The sequence below is a fragment of the Musa acuminata genome, chromosome BXJ3-4, assembly GCF_036884655.1.
Source record: "Musa acuminata AAA Group cultivar baxijiao chromosome BXJ3-4, Cavendish_Baxijiao_AAA, whole genome shotgun sequence".
In the NCBI taxonomy this organism is placed as follows: Eukaryota; Viridiplantae; Streptophyta; class Magnoliopsida; order Zingiberales; family Musaceae; genus Musa; species Musa acuminata.
The window spans coordinates 777,026-794,870 of NC_088352.1; the positions used below are offsets into that span (position 1 = coordinate 777,026).

General features: G+C 42.9%; 2 protein-coding genes across 4 annotated transcripts; both read left to right on the top strand.

Moving 5' to 3' along the window:
• The first annotated feature begins 1,345 nt into the window (after positions 1–1,345).
• LOC103980540 (polyadenylate-binding protein 7-like) lies at positions 1,346–4,223 on the top strand. The gene is made up of 9 exons (XM_065145614.1): positions 1,346–1,623; positions 1,780–1,898; positions 2,006–2,205; positions 2,701–2,960; positions 3,038–3,144; positions 3,235–3,424; positions 3,501–3,746; positions 3,843–4,009; positions 4,119–4,223. The coding sequence occupies exons 1-9, from the start codon at positions 1,371–1,373 to the stop codon at positions 4,221–4,223; spliced, it is 1,647 nt and encodes a 548-aa protein (XP_065001686.1). The 5' UTR covers positions 1,346–1,370.
• Positions 4,224–5,004: 781 nt separating this feature from the next.
• On the top strand, positions 5,005–17,799 carry LOC103980399 (uncharacterized). Of its 3 annotated transcripts, XR_010495977.1 has the most exons (10): positions 5,005–5,132; positions 5,430–5,548; positions 13,083–13,165; positions 13,336–13,457; positions 14,183–14,347; positions 15,505–15,598; positions 16,635–16,809; positions 16,973–17,099; positions 17,227–17,483; positions 17,571–17,799. XR_010495977.1 is itself a non-coding variant. In XM_009396797.3 (8 exons), the coding sequence occupies exons 1-8, from the start codon at positions 5,105–5,107 to the stop codon at positions 17,003–17,005; spliced, it is 819 nt and encodes a 272-aa protein (XP_009395072.2). In that variant the 5' UTR covers positions 5,005–5,104; the 3' UTR covers positions 17,006–17,188. The 3 variants fall into 3 exon arrangements, 2 of the variants coding, with proteins under 2 accessions (XP_009395072.2, XP_009395071.2); XM_009396797.3 differs by lacking the exons at positions 17,227–17,483; positions 17,571–17,799 and having other exon boundaries at positions 16,973–17,188; XM_009396796.3 differs by lacking the exons at positions 16,973–17,099; positions 17,227–17,483; positions 17,571–17,799 and having other exon boundaries at positions 16,635–16,872.
• Positions 17,800–17,845: the final 46 nt, after the last annotated feature.

The window sequence follows — 17,845 nt, forward strand, 5'->3', positions numbered from 1 at the left end:
TCCGAAGCACTCCGTTCTCGTCGACTCTACTGCCCCTCCTTCGCAGTAAAGGAACCTCGTAGTAGAACAAGGTTCCTCTTGATAAGGTATATTTTGGGCCCTGACCATATCACAACCAATGTCGCATCACGCCATCGCCAGGTCAGCAGGATACTCTCACGCACCGAGCCGGGATCCGTACCAAGGCACTCCTTGGTACATCCCGTCCCGGAAAGCTCGGGACGGTGCCATATGGCACCGTTCCATGCGTTCTTAGACGATGGCTGCATAAAGGTACCTCCTGGCATCGCGAGGATTGGCCACTACGTCGAACCCGCATATGGCCGACCCTCGTATGGTAGTATAAAATCCCCTAGTCGACATCTAGCCAGAGGGAGGTAAAAATAGAGAACCAAGCACTAACTTGCTTGTTGAAGGGCCAAAGTCAGTCACCACCCGACAAGGGCCTTCTGTGCAAGGGAGCAGCCACCCACTGAGGCACGATCATCCCAATCAAGAGGCGTCTTCCTCCAAGCGGATCCGACATCCCAGTCGACGCCCAGGGCCTTCTGTCCAGGAGAGCGGATACTCCCTGAGGCACGACCGTCCTGATCGAGAGACACCAACCAACATCCCGACGTGATCGAGAGACACCAACCAACATCCCGACGCCAACATCCCGTCCATCAATCTTGGTAACCTGTTCGGCCAACCAAAACATCCCATGCTGACTCACCAACCATGGCGCATCAATTCACCAACACCTCTTATATGGTTTTTGGTGGGCATTGCCAAGAATGTTAGGAGATTAGGATTTGGATAGCGACAAGCACGAAGAGGATCGGGAAGGCGGTGAAAGAGGAGGAGGGAGAAGGAGGTCGGTTTCGTCACTTACAGATTAGGCCTACGTGGCAGTACATGATTGGATATTAGGTCAATACATTTCTCTTTTCTTCTTCTTTTTTCCCCATCAGTGAAATGCCTTATTTGCGCTTATGTGAACGAACGGCTTTGGAGGTTCCTGGGGCAGCTTGTGGTGGATAAGATGCGTCGGTTCGATACCAAGTGGATGTCGGATCCTCACCGTTCATTACCTATTTCGAACTCAAAATGAACGGCGATGAGTAAGCGTTCACGGGAGCCCGTAGAGTCACCCGTGCAATCTCCTACTCTTGCCGTGAAACTCATCTCGTCCGTTCAACGTTTTCAAGGTGAACGGTGTAGATTTGTACCGCATATATTTTTACATGCAATGGTTCGTAAGCGCTCTATGAGGCGGTTATTGCCTATATAAAAATAGCGTTCACCACACTGCTCCTTCCCGCTCAAGTCTTTCCCGTCTTCCTTTCTTCTTCTCCGGCGAGAAAGAGACGCGACGCTCTCCAAGCGCAATGGGAGATACGGCAGCTGCGGCCACGACCTTGCATCCGGATGAAATGAATGCGGCAGCGGCTCCCACGTCCCTCCATCTTCCGCCATTCCCGACTCTGTACATCGGCGACCTTCACCCGGCCGTCACTGACGCGGAACTCATCTACGCTTTCACTCGCTTCGGCACCGTCGCCTCCGCCCGCGTATGCCGCGATCGCGCCTCTGGCACTTCCCTCGGATATGCCTACCTCAACTACCTCTCTTTCTCTGATGGTTTAAACCCTATTCCTCTCTCTCTCTCTCTCTCTCTCTCTCTCTCTCTCTCTCTCTCTCTCTCTACATTTCTCTCAGTTCTGGTGATTTGGTTCTCTTGATCCATTGGTTTCGTGTGCATTTCTTTGAACCTTTGATTTGGATGTTTTCTTGAAGCCGAGAAAGCCCTCAAGGCGATGAATCACTCCCTTCTGCACGGTAGACCTATGCGGATCATGTGGTCACAACGGAACCCAATGTCTCGGAAGAACGGCATTGGCAATCTCTTCGTGAAGGTGAAACCCTGATGCTTCTTTCCCTTCAATTCGTAAGCGTCATCTAAGTTTTGTTCCTGACGTGGGTTCTGTTCTTTTCCGGGGACGGATCATTTGCGACTCTAAAGAATTTGGAGATATCGGTGAGCGGGACGGTGCTTGAGGATCTGTTCGCGGTTTATGGAACAGTGGAGTCGTGCAAGGTAGCAATAGATGGGTCTGGGAGGAGTAGGGGATTCGGTTTCGTTCAGATGGACTCAGAGGAAGCGGCTCAGTTGGCCATTAAAGCTCTCAATGGCGTCATCCTCCCTGGTTCAAGCAAGAAGCTGTTAGCATTCCTGTTCTTTATGTTTTCTTTAGTCTCGATTGTTCCTCCTTGCAATGTGACGTCATTCTTTTTGTGGAATGATCTTAGTCTTGTTTTCTTGTTTCTTTGACCGTCGGCTCATTCATTCCCTGACACCGATTTTTTTTTTAGTATCGAATGCTCTGTTTACCGTTTGGCGATTCCTCTTTCCTCTACTCATCGCTTTTTGTCCTATTCCCCCATAAGATGTGCTTTTTCTGCTTGTTCTGTTTGTGTTTTGATAACATTGTTTCCCAAAATGATGGTTTATCTTTGTTGTATTTATACGATAGTCTCTGCTTGGATTCTTTAGTTTGTTTAGGAACTACTGGGCCATTTTATGAGTTGTTTTAGGATTTAGTGGCGTTCAATTACAGTGATTTCTTAGCTTCCCTGTTCTTTTCTATACTTGTTTTTTCCTTTTATAAATGTTTAAAGTGTCGTTCATGGAATTTTTATTCTAATTTGTGGAATAAGGTGTGTAACAAAGTTTGTTAAGAAGAGCGAGAGGCAAGCACTGACTGAAGGACCAAGAGACACTAACCTGTACATCAAGAATCTGGACTGGGACATCACAGATGATGTTTTACGGCAAAGGTTTTCTGCATATGGCAACATCAGTAGTGCTGTTGTAATGAAAGATAGAGATGGAAAATCCAGAGGATTTGGATTCGTCGACTTTGAGTCACCGGAGGCTGCTAAGAACGCTTTGGAAAATCTGAATGGCTCAGATCTAGGTAATATTTCTTCTTTTCATATTATTCTTCGTTTGTTTCCTTGCACATTGTTCTTATTGCACGATATTTTGTGTCAGGATCGAAATCTTTATACGTTGGATATGCTCAGAAAAGAAGTGAGCGTGATAAATTGCTAAGACTTCGTTTCGCTGGTAGACCTGAGCACAAATTTACAAAGATTCAGGTAATCAACCACAACTGCATTAAAAAGTACATTCTACTTTGTTGTATGTAAAGGGACAGATTGCTTAGGATATTTCTTTCTTTAAATCAGGGTTCAACTGTCTTCGTGAAGAACCTTGAAAGATCAATTGATAATGCTGCCTTGAGAAGATTATTTTCTGAATCTGGCATGGTATTGTCGACAAAAGTGATATATGATAAAAATGGACTGAGCAGGGGATTTGGATTTGTATGCTTCTCCTCGGCTGAAGAAGCAAATGAGGCTGTTCAGAGATTCAATGGTATTTAACTTTAGGTTAAATCTAAATTATGTTTCTTTTCACTGTTAGTCTGAGCCGGTAGTTGCCATTTTTCCAGGGAATATGTTCTATAGCAGACGCCTTTATGTGACAATTGCTCAGAACAAGGAGGATCGTCAGAAAAATTTGCAACTTCAGTTTGCTAATTTCAAGATAGTCCCAGTGCAGCATGCAGTATCTCATGATAGTATTCCAGCAGCATACCATGTGCCAAATTATGACTGGTTTCAAAATCAGATGCACGTAAATCCAGTCTATCTTTGTCAGCAGAATGGGATGGTTCATTTCCTTGGGACCCAAGCTTGCTCCTCCAATGCACCTACAGTAAGCAAAATATTTCTTGTTCTGTTTTTTTTTTTGTTATCAATCCTCTTAAAACATTTGCAACTCAACAAAAAAGTGTTATTTCAGATCCCTCATCAATGGAGGCAGCTGGATCATAGAAGTTCTAGCTCTGTGAACAAGTTTACTCAGCCTGTGCAAACAAGCAATACTTCATTTTTTTCTCAATTCCTTTATCCTCTTCACAAAATGTATCATCCTCTGCCAAGCGCACAATATATGGAGGTACATCCCGACTCGTTATTATGTTTGTAGTCTGGGTGTTCTCTGAAGCACAATCTGCATTGCGTAATCTGCATATGACAATCCGATGCTCATTTATCTTCTACTGCAGATAAATGGAAATGGGCATTACGGAAACGTGAATGACGGTTCTAATTCTTCAAGGGGGTCACGGAAGACTTTGTATTATAATGATCGGTCTGTCATCAACCAATAGAAACGTGCACGCCAGACCTGTTCAATGGAGCCTATTGTTGTTGATCTACCTTAGTAGCTGTTATCAAGATCGGCGGGGGTTAGGATGATATGCAGTGTTAGGTGATGCGGATTTGGGATTACTTGACTTCTAGAAAGGTGTAAAGGCCTGCAGAAACAATAACTGTATCTTGTATTTTCTCTATGTGCATGGAATGGTGGTAGTTTAGTAGTTAGCCGATTGACACTAAATGTGCAACGTAAGAAGAATAGACACTAAATGAGGAACATCGTTTCTGTCTCAATCTGTTGGACGTATAAGTGTGTTTTTTTTATACGTTCTCCAATTTTCCTTTTTACATTTTGTTTGACGATGTTCTGAAATTATTTTTGGGATCCGTCGTTGGGATTTATGGTATTCGTCTTCTGTGGGTATAAACTTCCGAGGTTATTTTTGGGTGTCGAAAAGAAGAGGTTTGAACAACTTTCTGTTTGAGTGCTCAACACGAACAGCAGATCATATTCAGTGAAATCGTCATATGTATCAAAAACATTGGTAAAAATAATAAAAAAAACTAAGATTATTCACGAGAATCACAATACACGATGTGCATGTCGATAATCTATTATTACAAGAACCGAATATACAGAAGATAAAATCTAAAAATTAAAAAAGAGTGAGCAGTGTCCGATGTTTAAAAGCTGGTGGCTCTCGTGATGACTCGGTGACGAAGACGCCGATTCGATCAATTATCTGCCTAACAAGTTTGATGGCGAAAATGAACGGCGGATCTCACCCCAGTGGAAGAAGGCAATATTTAGCTAATTTTGCCCCCAACCATTCTTCGTCCCATTACCGCGGTGGCAGAGAATCCCACTCGCTGTCGTCGTCTCGTGCTGAGGATGGCAGAGCGGCTTCCTTCCGCAAAAGGTAACATGCTGTTCCCCCGTTCCTTACGAATGTTGGTGATTTAGTGATTCTGATCACATATCAATGCTCCCTTGAATAAATTTTACTAGAAAATTTCTGGAGAGCCCCAATTGACTAAAGGAAACCCTAGCATATGCGGATACACTCATTACGAGGATGCTTTTGTGTTCCATTCGTTTACACGTAGATTATCTTTGGTTTGTGGTCTTGATATCCCTTCGATCATCCATCTTGGTTGCATCTTCCCACCGAATCTGCTCTTCCATGTGCTTATCGCAAGGTGCTCTCGTGTTGCAGAGGCATCGCAAGCAAGAGTAGAGATTCTGAACAAATACGGAGAAAAGCTTGTTGGGGTGCTACACGATGCTGGATCCAAGAAGCTTGTGATTTTGTGCCATGGATTTCGGTCTTCGAAGGTAGAATTTATGCGTCTGCTAATCTTATTTTGGGTCAACTTATTAGCTTCCGATGTTGGTGAAGACGCACTAATGAAAAACATATTCCCATCTTACTTTTGGCAACATGGCTAATTTACGTTGTCAAATAGATCCTGGTTCTCATTTTTATTTAATTTGTTTTCAAGTCTTGACCATACAGATCTCTTGTTTCGATGGTACCAAGTTTTGCAGATAAGTGGCTTAATCACCATAAGATCAAACACAAGCATAGTTTTGGGACCATATTCACCGATCTGGAAGCACTTTCTTTTATGCTTTGTTTTTCTTAATCTTTCTCACAACTTCCATCTATATTGGCCTTTTTCTTGCCTGCCTTTGCTTGTGATCATCTAGACATAAGGGACACCTTTCTTTATTAAGTGCTTCCTCATGTTTTCTCTTCAGAGTCCATACATCTCAAATTTGTTCTTCTTCATGACATGGTTAATTAATTTCATTTTACATTCTCTACATCTTTTACCATTCTAATGCTTGCTTTATCTGCCAAGATTTTACTGTGTATCCATTGTCTACTTTTCATATGTATCTTGTTTGTTTGGTCAGTATGGTTGCCCACCATTTAGACCATGCTTACCTTGAGCCTGACCCTGCTGAAGGTTCAGCAGTCAACATTTGTCTTCTATTCCTTGTTTATTCAATTTATCCCTCTCAGCATCCATGGTAGGAACCGGAGAATTCAGAAGGCAATGGTTGACTATCGATGTGACATCTTGAGGCAGACCCCTCATGGTTATCACGTGATCTTGCTTGCACGTTGGTAGCCTAAACCAATCACTCCGCCTTATTCACTGGCACAAGCAAATCCCTAGTGAATTTTTTTTTTCCACTAAACTCCAACCTACAATCCCCCTGAACCTAATTGAAGCCTTCTTTCTCCGGAATAGGTTACTCAGGAAGGTTAGAAATCCTTATTTTCTCCAATGGTGAGCTCATCATCATATTGCTTTTAGGACACACTCACTAATCCTGTGACCTATGCGACCACAATTGAAGCAAACAGAGGGTGACTTTCCATATAAACCATCTAAATAATACCTTATTGAGGTCTACCAATCCATATCCCCTGCTAACACACTTTGTTAGGTCCATCTCAGTGCAGATTCTCACAAACTTGCCTCTTTCATGGAAAAAAAAGACCAATTATCCAGCCTTAAGGGATGTCCTAATATGGAAGCAATACCGAAAATAGACTCACTGTTCTAGTATTTGAAAAGTAAACCTGGAAGATGGTCCAAACTGGGCAGAGCTAAGGTTTTTAAGCAACAGTTGGAAATCTGATTCCCAAAGAATCAAATAAAGAGTATTTCCCCTTATCACTGCACTCTCATAGCATCATCCTTAGTGTTAAACCGAAAGAGAAACAAGTTTTTGGCCATATCCAAGACCAAAGGAGGGGATGACCAAAGAGAAACAAGACATCATAGCTTGAATCACCTCCAATGGTGGGTGGGGGTTTCTACAGGAATCTACCAACAAGGGAGAAGGCCCATGGTTTTCTCCATTTCTTATGTTTCTCATCTTCAAAAACTACAAAACCCTTGGAGGTATTATGAATCTCTTAGACAGAAGGAAGTCATACCCATCTGTGGAGAGAACCAATTACCAGATATCATTTGTGCCCAGGAGTTGTGCCCATTTGTGTTTCTCCAACAAAAACTAGAAGTGGCTGCATACTCCTTGTTATGATCAAGAGGACATGTGAGTTGCTTTGAGAAGGATCGAGGAAGGTAATTTATTGTACTCCTTCACTGCCTGTCACTAGTACAGAGGAGAAGCCATTTGCAAATTTGTGCAGGGCAACAGTCTTATGATTGCAAATATCATAGACTGATTTTAATAAAGTTGTCAAATTGTTTGGAAGTGGAGCAAGGGTGACTAAGATTATGGTATTGAGGAGATAGAAGGTTACAAATAGAAAAAAGATAGATGAGAAGGGAACAATCAGCTGAGAACTTTAGTTTTTTTTGCTTCGTTGATTAATTTTCATGCCATGATTTTTATCAGTTACATAATCTAATTAAACTCAATATGAAGCTAAATCTTGATCAGGTCATATTGATAAGAGTACAAATTTTGTACTAATAAGGTGCTTATTATGTGAAAGATATTGTTGGTTTGCAGGTTATGTAACTCAGTCATTATGCATTATATTTTGTTCACATGATATATACTATTGTTCAAGGTCCGCAATATCGTATCGTACCGGAGTTTCGACCTAGGCTCGGTACCGGCACGGTACGGTATACCGAGCGGTACACCCAGGTGTACCGCTCTGACATGGACTTAGCTGGTTTTGCCTAAGTCGTGCGGCACCCTTGCGCGTCCGTCCGCAAAGGTCAGCCTCCCCGAAGCCTCCCATTGTCCCTTAGGACCAACAAAAGAGAGAACGGGTTAAAGAGAACGCCTCAAACGGGATCCACAAGCAAACATGTCCGAAAAACACTTCATAGACAAAGCAAATTACAAACAGACTTTACAAGCTCTGAACAGTGGCACAACAAAGGGTAAAATGGTCCATTACAGACCGAAAAGCTCTCGAGCGTGTCCACATGACACAACCTTTATTTACAAGCCTAAAGAGGCCACCAACCCAACTAAAATGGGACTATTAAGCCTTCGGCCGCCCCTCTACATTCTGTACAAGGCAAGAACATGCCGAACGACACGGACATACATAAGCATTACATCAAACACCTTGTTTAGAAGTTTGTCCGTGACATTCTCCCCCACTTATCCCTTCGACGTCCTCGTCGAAGCCTTTGTGAACACTGCAACTCTTCGCCTTTGCTGAGTCTTCAATCTTCTGCTCCAGCTGCAATGCGCCTCCTGGCTCCCAGCTGCTCTCCGCTGCTGTTTCTGAGTAGTCGAACCTTTGATCCGCCATGCTGCTTCAACTCGCCAATGACTCTGACTCTGGTGTGGGGTTGGCTGAGTTGTGTTGATCCTCGTTGATTCCTGCGGATCCACCAAATGAAGGAAAAGACCATCCTTACTGCGCCAGTCTCTCAAAATTTCCACATGCTGCTTGAACTGGGTGGATGCTTGTTGGAGCTTTAACGAGCATCGCCTCGCAAACTTCTGAAGTTTTGGGTCCTTCCTCCACAAAATCTGCTCATTGACTCTTCTTTCAGTTAGTTGTCACATCCAAGTAGGTTCGTATCACTTCCGCTTTCGATTGGCATTTCGTTGGGAAATGAAGCGGACAATCTACTCTCAGTAGCACTGATCACCGTTGGTGAGGATTTGACAACTATTGTCTTCCATTATCTTCGAAGGGTCTTTGAACTTGTGCAGAGCTCCTCTGCTGGATAGATAAGAGAACTGGGGTACTCGGTTTCGCCCATTCTCTTAAGAGTTGAGAAGGCAAAGGTTATTTGACTTCGCCCGCCTCCTCGAGGTTGTACTTCATGCATCGAGCTGGTTACTGGCCTTCGCCTGCTCTTTGCTCACACTTCTGAAGCACTTGAAGTGTTTGCACTCCTTGCGTTGAGTTAGCTACTGTGATTCACCTTCTCAATGCCATTGAACTTCTGGAATGCAGTAAGTTTTCACCCCAACTTGGAGTAATTCTCTGATAGATGAGGTCGCCTCTGGGATTGTACCGTCTTCTCCATCAACCCTGCCGCCTACTCCACTGAGTAGCAAAGGTACAGCACCGCGTACTGCCTGCTTCGTTCCTTGGTCGTGCACTCTTGCATGACCCGAAGTCCTTCACTTACGGCTATCTTGATGAGAAACTTGTTGACACCGGTCTTACGAAGTTTCTTGGCCTCTGCCCTTCAGCCTTGTCTCGGTACTTGAAGATTGCCTCTGCATTCTCCACCTCCTCGGCCCCTTTCACGACCAAGCGCTCTCCCTCCATGAGAGCAAGGGATCAATGACTTTCACGGAAGTCCCGCCTCTGCGGTACCATGGCGCTGCCATGCCCATGGTCCTACTATCCGTCTCCTCGCATCTGTATCCCTTTTCTTCACGATCAGTAGATATGTCTCCGTGGCACTCCTCTGAGTCCACCTCCATTCTGACTGATGCTTGATTTTGGGTAGCTAAGTCCCGCTGGACTCGTCGTCGCTTCCTCGCCCCTTTCGACCCCCTGCTTTAACACCTCTGTGTTCTCTAAGCAGTCTGTTTGGTCGATGGAAAGACAGACTGCAACTCCCATGCCTGGCCTCTGCCATCACGTTGTAGAGTTTGCATCGATTCTGTTCTCCTTAGCTTCCTTGGTAGCAACGTTCGCTTACTCGACCTTGTCCTCTGACTTGTCGGGCTCCCTTAAGCGAATATGAGCTCTGGAGCAGTCCAACTCTCCAGCTGTTTCGATCATACCTCTGCATGATCAAGTCCCTCCCATGGAACTCACTGGTACTTGCCTTCGAACTTTTCCCTTAGTGGAACACAGCCCCCATATGCTGATGACCAAGGTTTTCGTCCGATGCAAAATTCGATGCACGCACGGAAGACCCGCCTTTGCGGTACCATGGCCTTCACTCCTTGAATCCATAGCCCTTCTTGCCGTCGTGTTGTTCACCAAAGCGGAGCTCCCAGTAGCTCCCGATCATACCTCCATATGATCTCATCCCTCACGGGACTATGTCGTGTGTGTCGCATTGCCACGAACTGTTCCACCACGATCCGCTGCACCATGTCGCCTCCTGGTGACATCTCCATTGCATTCTGATCCTTGTGGAATAAACTCGAATTGTGAACCCTCCATGTGTGGCCTCTGCCAATACATCGCAGGGTCTCCACCACCTTCGATTTTGTTCGCTCCTTTGGCAATCGACCTTCATCCACCCACTCTTGGGTCACACTTAGATGAAGCACCGCTCTAGGACAGTCCGTCGCCTAGTAGCTCCCGAAGTCCACCGACTTCACTGTAATTTGTGCACCATTGTCTGGATCCTGGGCCTCTGCCCCTACCAGCACAATCTCCGCTGCGCACTGCTTCTTTCATGGCAACTTGAATGGCAACACTGTGGCATATTCTTCAAGAGTACCCGCCTCTGCGTCCTCTTGCCCCGTGCTAAGGCCTTCTGAACCCAACTTCGCCTCCGTAAATTGAGTCGCCTTAGTTCCTCCATCAAATGCTCCTCCGAGATAAGGTGCATGTGCCCAAAAGCTCCCTTCGTCTTTGGCACCATGCAAGATGAGTCCACTCCGTCAGAATGGAGGACCCATGGAACAACATGATCCTGCTCTTGCCTCTACAAGAGTTCATGTCCTTGACCTCTGTCTAAGGAAAGCACTGTGCCTCTGCTCCATGTTCCAACTTCTCCGCTGGCTCCCTTCATGCGGCTTGGGTACTTCGCCAAGTTACACCCAAATTGCTCCGCTCCTCGTTTTTGCATTGAGTCGATGGTGGCCCTCGTGCCCACCATTCCACGGGTCAGCCCTCCCTTGAGTCCGATCTCCATATCGACTCTAAGTGTGCCTTCATTTAAGTTGCTTCAGGTCGCTCCCCCACTTGATCTCGCAATGCATCCACCCATGCATTCTCTCGAGCGAGATCATGTGACAACTCCTCGCTGCTTACTCGGTCCATTGAGCTTCGTGGAGTTGTTGTTTGTGAGGTACTCCTCCTCAACATGTGAAGTCCGTCTCACATGATTCTCCCTCTGGAGAGCTAAGACTTATCCCTCCTGGATAACTGTCCCGTTGGAGCAACATCTCTCTTCGTTTCGGAGATCACCATCCCCTTGGACTACTCCGATCTGCTGAACGAACTATGCATTGTTCTGCCTCCTGCAAACGCACTTGCTAGATTGCGCCTCCACGTCAATACAGCCACCACTGCACCCCTCAAGGCCTAGCAACATGCTGAACTCGTTGCACACTTCAGCCTCTTCCGGACGTATCCTTCGCATGCCGAAGAGAAAGTTTCAATGCTCCATGGCGCCGAGTCTCGACCGCCTTGGGATGGCCACGAACAATCCATCGTCCGCATACAAGCCCATGCATGAGTACCGAATTCTTCGAGTTAGCAATTCCCCTCACCTCTGTGAGCTTTGCACAACTCTTTCGGTCGCTGAGCAACTCATTCCACTTTGCATGGTCTCGTCCTTTGCCAAGCTCCTCGCTTGCCTTGAGCACCATCAAGTAAAGTTGTCAACATTGAGCCGTAGCTCAAACTCAGCCATCCCAACCTTTGTGCGCTCCGCATTCTTCCAAGCTTGCCTGTTCTCGTGGTGCCTCTTGCGCGAAGGGTTGGCCATTCCTCTGAATGCCAATGTTAGATGCCCGCTCCTCTGAGCGACTCTTTTCCCTACATCTCCATGCCCGTTTTCCCTCAAACGGTCGCGCGTGTGCTGACTGCCCTCAATGCAGCCCCGCTAGGTCCCCCACGTTTGCATGTCAAGTGTTTCTATGAGTGCTTGTCCCGCTCTGATACCATATGACATGGACTTAGCTGGTTTTGCCTAAGTCGTGCGGCACCCTTGCGCGTCCGTCCGCAAAGGTCAGCCTCCCCGAAGCCTCCCATTGTCCCTTAGGACCAACAAAAGAGAGAACGGGTTAAAGAGAACGCCTCAAACGGGATCCACAAGCAAACATGTCCGAAAAACACTTCATAGACAAAGCAAATTACAAACAGACTTTACAAGCTCTGAACAGTGGCACAACAAAGGGTAAAATGGTCCATTACAGACCGAAAAGCTCTCGAGCGTGTCCACATGACACAACCTTTATTTACAAGCCTAAAGAGGCCACCAACCCAACTAAAATGGGACTATTAAGCCTTCGGCCGCCCCTCTACATTCTGTACAAGGCAAGAACATGCCGAACGACACGGACATACATAAGCATTACATCAAACACCTTGTTTAGAAGTTTGTCCGTGACAGCTCGGTATATTTAGGCGTGACGAGCACTGTAGCACTACTACAGTGTTGCTACAGGAAGCCTGTCGGACCGGTAACATATGGTCCGCGTACCGGAAGCCTGTCGGACCGGTACATACTGCCCGTACCGGGCGGTACGGTCCGGTACTGCAGACCATGCTATTGTTATCCATCTGTTGTTAAGTACTTCTGAATAGAGTATCGTATACTATCTTTGTAACTGATAATAGTTTATCACCTAGGTGCAAGATTAAAACCTTCATAACTGTTTCTCTGTTGTGGGATCTGGACATGATTCTTCATTGTTAATTTAGTTTGAAATACTGAAGCTTTTATAAGCTGAATTATTTGCAATAAGCAAATCTATCATCTTTTAGCAGCCTTAGCTGTTTAAAAAGGTGGTACCACCCCTTGTTTTGCTTCCAAGAAAATGAATTTTTTTAGCTGATAATATGATCTGAAGTTATTCATTTGATTGTTTTGTATTGTTCAAATAACATGCACATATTTTCTGATTGGTTTCAAATTTGTATTATGCTTTACACATAACTCTGCATTTAGTCCATGGATCTAGTTATACTTCTGTTTTTTCCACTTGTATGCAAGCAAGTATAATAGTTTCATAATGAAATTGATTTGCTTTCAATTATTGTCAGGATGAGAGTATCTTTCTTAACCTTACTTCTGCATTGACAAGTCAAGGGATCAGTGTGTTTCGCTTTGATTTTGCCGGAAATGGGTATGTAAAGGTAGCTCCAGAGCAATGTAGTCGGAAGCTTAAATCCTGTTTCTCATGTTTCCAAGTGTACTTGGCTATTCTGGGAGTTACATTTTCTCTTCATTACAAGTGAACTTAAAATATTGTAGTCGGAGTTAAGAGTTATTTAGGCATATAATGATGAATTCCAGGGAAAGTGATGGTATCTTCCGATATGGCAACTACCGGAGGGAGGCCGAAGACTTGCGTTCTGTGATCTTATATTTTTCGGAGCAAAAGTATGAAATATGTGCTATTCTTGGGCACAGTAAAGGTAAATGTACTTTTTGCATATACTGGTATCTGAGTTTTTTTTGGTGTAGATTGGACTTCCCTTTTGTTTGATTTTGTTTTTCATGCAAGTTCATGTGCACTTAAGTGTGTCGGTACTTGACCCTATGGCTCCAACATGTGAGCAGCAGAACATCTCTACAACCCAGCTGTTGAGTGGAGACTGCATCAGTTACACTTGATATGAGTTTCCTTATTGCTTACACAAAATCAGGTTATCCATTCTGATGTCATTCCTGTAAAGATCTCCGAATTGAAAGTTAAAGAGTATAGTGTAATAAGGCCAGATGGTATTCAAATATTATTGTTGAGGATCTAGTATGCACATCATTGCTTTCAAGGGCAAGCCTTGGCGCCATAGAAAGATGCTTCTGTGCAACCATGATGACTAAGGTCTCAGTCATAGAAACGGCCTTTCTATCAGTGGGAGTAAGCTTGTATGCTTTGACAGGAGCCTCGTTCAATGGGCGATCCTTTTTATTTGCATTTCTGCTCAAAATTTATGCAAAATTTGCAATTTACTGGGATGAAAACCTTTCTACTTTATGTTGGAAATATTCCACATATATTGGATAAACTTAATAAGCTTCATTAGTGTTTACACATATGTTTTATTCTTTCGAGAATAGAGCATCATGTAAGATGAGATAGATGTTCATTCCCTTATGTGTCATGTAAATCTTTACTTACCTAAAATTGTTCTTACAGGGGGTAATGTGGTGCTCTTATATGCTTCTGTGTATCATGATGTCCATACAGTCATAAATCTTTCTGGTCGCTTTGCCTTGGATAGAGGAATCGAAGGTCGCTTAGGGAGAGACTTTATGCAAAGAATCGAGAAAGATGGTTTTATTGATGTGAAAGATAGGACAGGTATGCTAAAAAGTAAAATAAAAAACTTTAATTGGGTTGTGAGTATAGTTCTGAACCATATTTCTTTCACAAACTTTATTTTTTTTATTCTCCTATTAATGCTGCTTTCTGCTATATTTTTTATCATTGCTTGGAGGAAAGAAAACAATGAGTCCCTTGTATGCCTTGTTGTTATGTGTGGTTTCAACAATTATAATTATAAATTTCTACCTAAAGATAGGAACAACTCCTATGCATAAAGCATCTTGAGATTTATGCAGATGATACCAGATAATGATAATGAAAAGCTTTTTTGTGAAGTTTGTTTATGTCACTCTAACTAATTAATGTTTGAGAAATCAGATAAAAGTTGTTTAGGCATTATAAGCTTCAAATCATGAAAATTTGTTTTGGAAAAAAAAAAAATCATATATTTGAATCCTATTGTTACATGATCCAAGTTATGCAATATAGGGCTACATGTCAAGCTTGTTCTAGAGTCTAATATTCATTAATGAGGTAACTTGAATTTTCTTTCTCCAGGTTGATCAATTAAAGCTTTTAGAGACTTGTTATCTGATTTACAACTCGTCTTTGTATAACTTTCTTACTGCATTTATCTGAACTGGCACCAGAAAAATGTCATATGCCTAGTGCCATGTCTCATCTGCTTAAAGATTACTGTGTTGCGTTCTTTATATTTTTTGCATTTTGTAAAAAGTCAAGAGAGACACAACAGTGACACAAGAATTGATATAATGGTTTGTTAACTACATGAACGCTTTGTAGGGTTTAGGAGAGAGAAACCTTGTGAGAGAGAAGAAATGCAAAATGTGAATGGAAACAAATTTGTGGATGTGTGAGATTCATAAAAGAAATTGGTAATGTCTAGCAGTTGTTTGCTTCAAAGATATCTGGTGTAGGCTTTCCAAGGGATAAATAAGAAGTTAATGATTGAATTTGTATTTACAGAACAACACTTTTTTTCTTCTAGAACTCTGAGTTTAGATAGCTACTAGATCCTGATTATTGAGATTTTTGTAGTTATTTTGTTCTTTTTTTCTTTGCTTCACCTCTATCAATTAGCTTAAGTATTGTGGTAATCATGTAGATCTAAGTTATGTATTTGTTGTCAATGATTGGTTATATTTATGGATTCATATTTGAGCATACTGCAGGAAAAGTTGAGTATCGGGTTACTGAAGAAAGTCTAAAAGATAGACTAGACACTGATATGCATGCAGCATGCCATTCCATTGACAAAGAATGCAGGTTAGATATGTTTCCTTAATGCTCTTTTTACGTTTTCTAAATAAGGGGGAAAAGTTCTACCTCCTAACATATATTTTTTATTGAAATCATTTTTTGATCATCTCTAAGATGTGATTTTAAGGGAAGGCTATCATGGAGTAGTTGTACCATGTGAGGTTTTCGACAAATTGATGCAGTTAGGTTAGCTTTTCTAATATTGCAGTGGTTGAGATCAACGTTTGTTGTACCACTCAAGTTGGTACGGTATAGGCGATATGTATCGGTCTAACAGGCGACCAAGACACGGATCGCCCGAGTCCCCATTGGCATGTGTTGATGTATCACGTGCCATACCACCACCAATCGGCACGAGAAGTCAAACCTTGGTTGAGATCCAGCACCTGCTTTGACCTGCACTACGAGATATCTTAAGGTTTATAATAAAATCTTGCTCTCCAAGATGTAGCACCACCTCTAACAAGTCATCCCTCACAGTTCTTACAGACTTATTTTATGGTTTACCTTTTTCTCTTCTTTTCTCCTATATCCTTTTATGAGTATGGATTGTGTTGCCGAAGACCCTATAAAATGTTGGTTTGGTGAGCCCTGGTGTCATAAAGTAAGGTCACATTTTCTGATCTGGACTACCAGAGTTTTAATCTAGGAAAATACATATGTTGATCCTCCTGGACCCTGAGTCTTGTGCAACACATTTTACTATACTTATATACCACATTTTACTCTACTCATATGAATGTAATTATGTAACATCCAAAAATAAGCAGGTGTCCGTTTTCATCGATGACTAAATATAATGCTGTTACAGTCCTTTTTGAGGGTCTAAAGAAGAACGTAGGTAAAACAAGTCATTAACATGACTGAAAAAGTAGTCTTCCAAATTGCAAGATTGCACCATCTAATTTTATCTTGCAAGTATGTCAGGTTGTATCATATAACAGGTTCCAGAAACTCCTTGACCTTTTAATTGGAGTTTCTTTAGTTTTCACACTAAAATATTTAGTCTTTCATATATTGTAACAGTCAATGTTTCTTTCAGAGTCTTGACTATTCATGGTTCAAAAGATGAAATTGTTCCATCGGAAGATGCAATGGAGTTTGCGAAGCTCATTCCTAACCACAAGCTATATATTATGGAAGGTGCCAACCATTCTTATGCTGCACATCAGGGAGGACTGGCTTCAGTTGTTCTGGACTTCCTAAAATCCAATCAGGTATTCTTAGGCATGAGTGAAAATAGAACTGTATTTTCTAGATTATAAAGTACACATACCAACTTTATGAAGCTTTTATCTATAGCAGCTTATAAATAATTCAGAATAATATGTTACCACACTTGATAGCGTGCTTATTGTGACAAAGAGTTAATCAATACAGGTGGAAGACGCTGACACAATGAGAAGTATATAAATTTCTGTTGGATTTGTGCAAGAGATTAATCCGCCATGATAATGTTTGGTATTTAATTCTAGTTTCCAGCATGTTGCTATTGGCTTTAGCTGAGGTTTGTGGACTTCTAACCTTTCTTGCTAAAACCTTAAATGCATAATCTAAAAATTCAAGGTGCATGAGACACTTAAAAATTCTTTTTTATTTATTTCATGTATGGGTTTTCTTTTTCTGTCCATTAGCTCGGATCCTGCTACTGCTTTGGGTTGGTCAGCCAACCTTCTTTTATCAAAGAGAGAAGAGTGATAACGATGGATGTCGTCATCGTATTGGTGGCATCAAGCAGGGAGGGAGTTGCCTGTCGGCCTCAGAATAGCAGGGTTGCTGTTCGCTCACGTATCGGACATGGAAAGGAGAAAGAAACTTAAGGAACGCAGCGAGCGGAAACGTACACGGTCCTCTTTATTCCGATCATCCCGTCTCCTTCCCCACGTAATGTGTAATGTTCTCACTTTTCCTCTTTATTCTGGCTTTCCTGTTTCGTCTCTCTTCCGCCGTTCCTTTACTTTTTGGCTACTCTTTATAGGATCAAATACCTTCATCACGTAAAGCTCACAAACAAACATGAGCCGCTCGTCCCAAAAAGAATGCTCACGGTAAGAAGGAACAACCCAGGGAATCAATTCCATATCGGAACACGACCGCCGATACGACATTCTCGCATCTACCAAAATTGAAGTTCCCAGACCAAATTTATGGAAAGCGAATTACAACCACGTGTAATACCCAATTAGTTGAGGGTTGATTACACTGAATTCTCCATAGTGTTTGCGTGCTTCGTGTTCCAACCAAGTGCAGGTA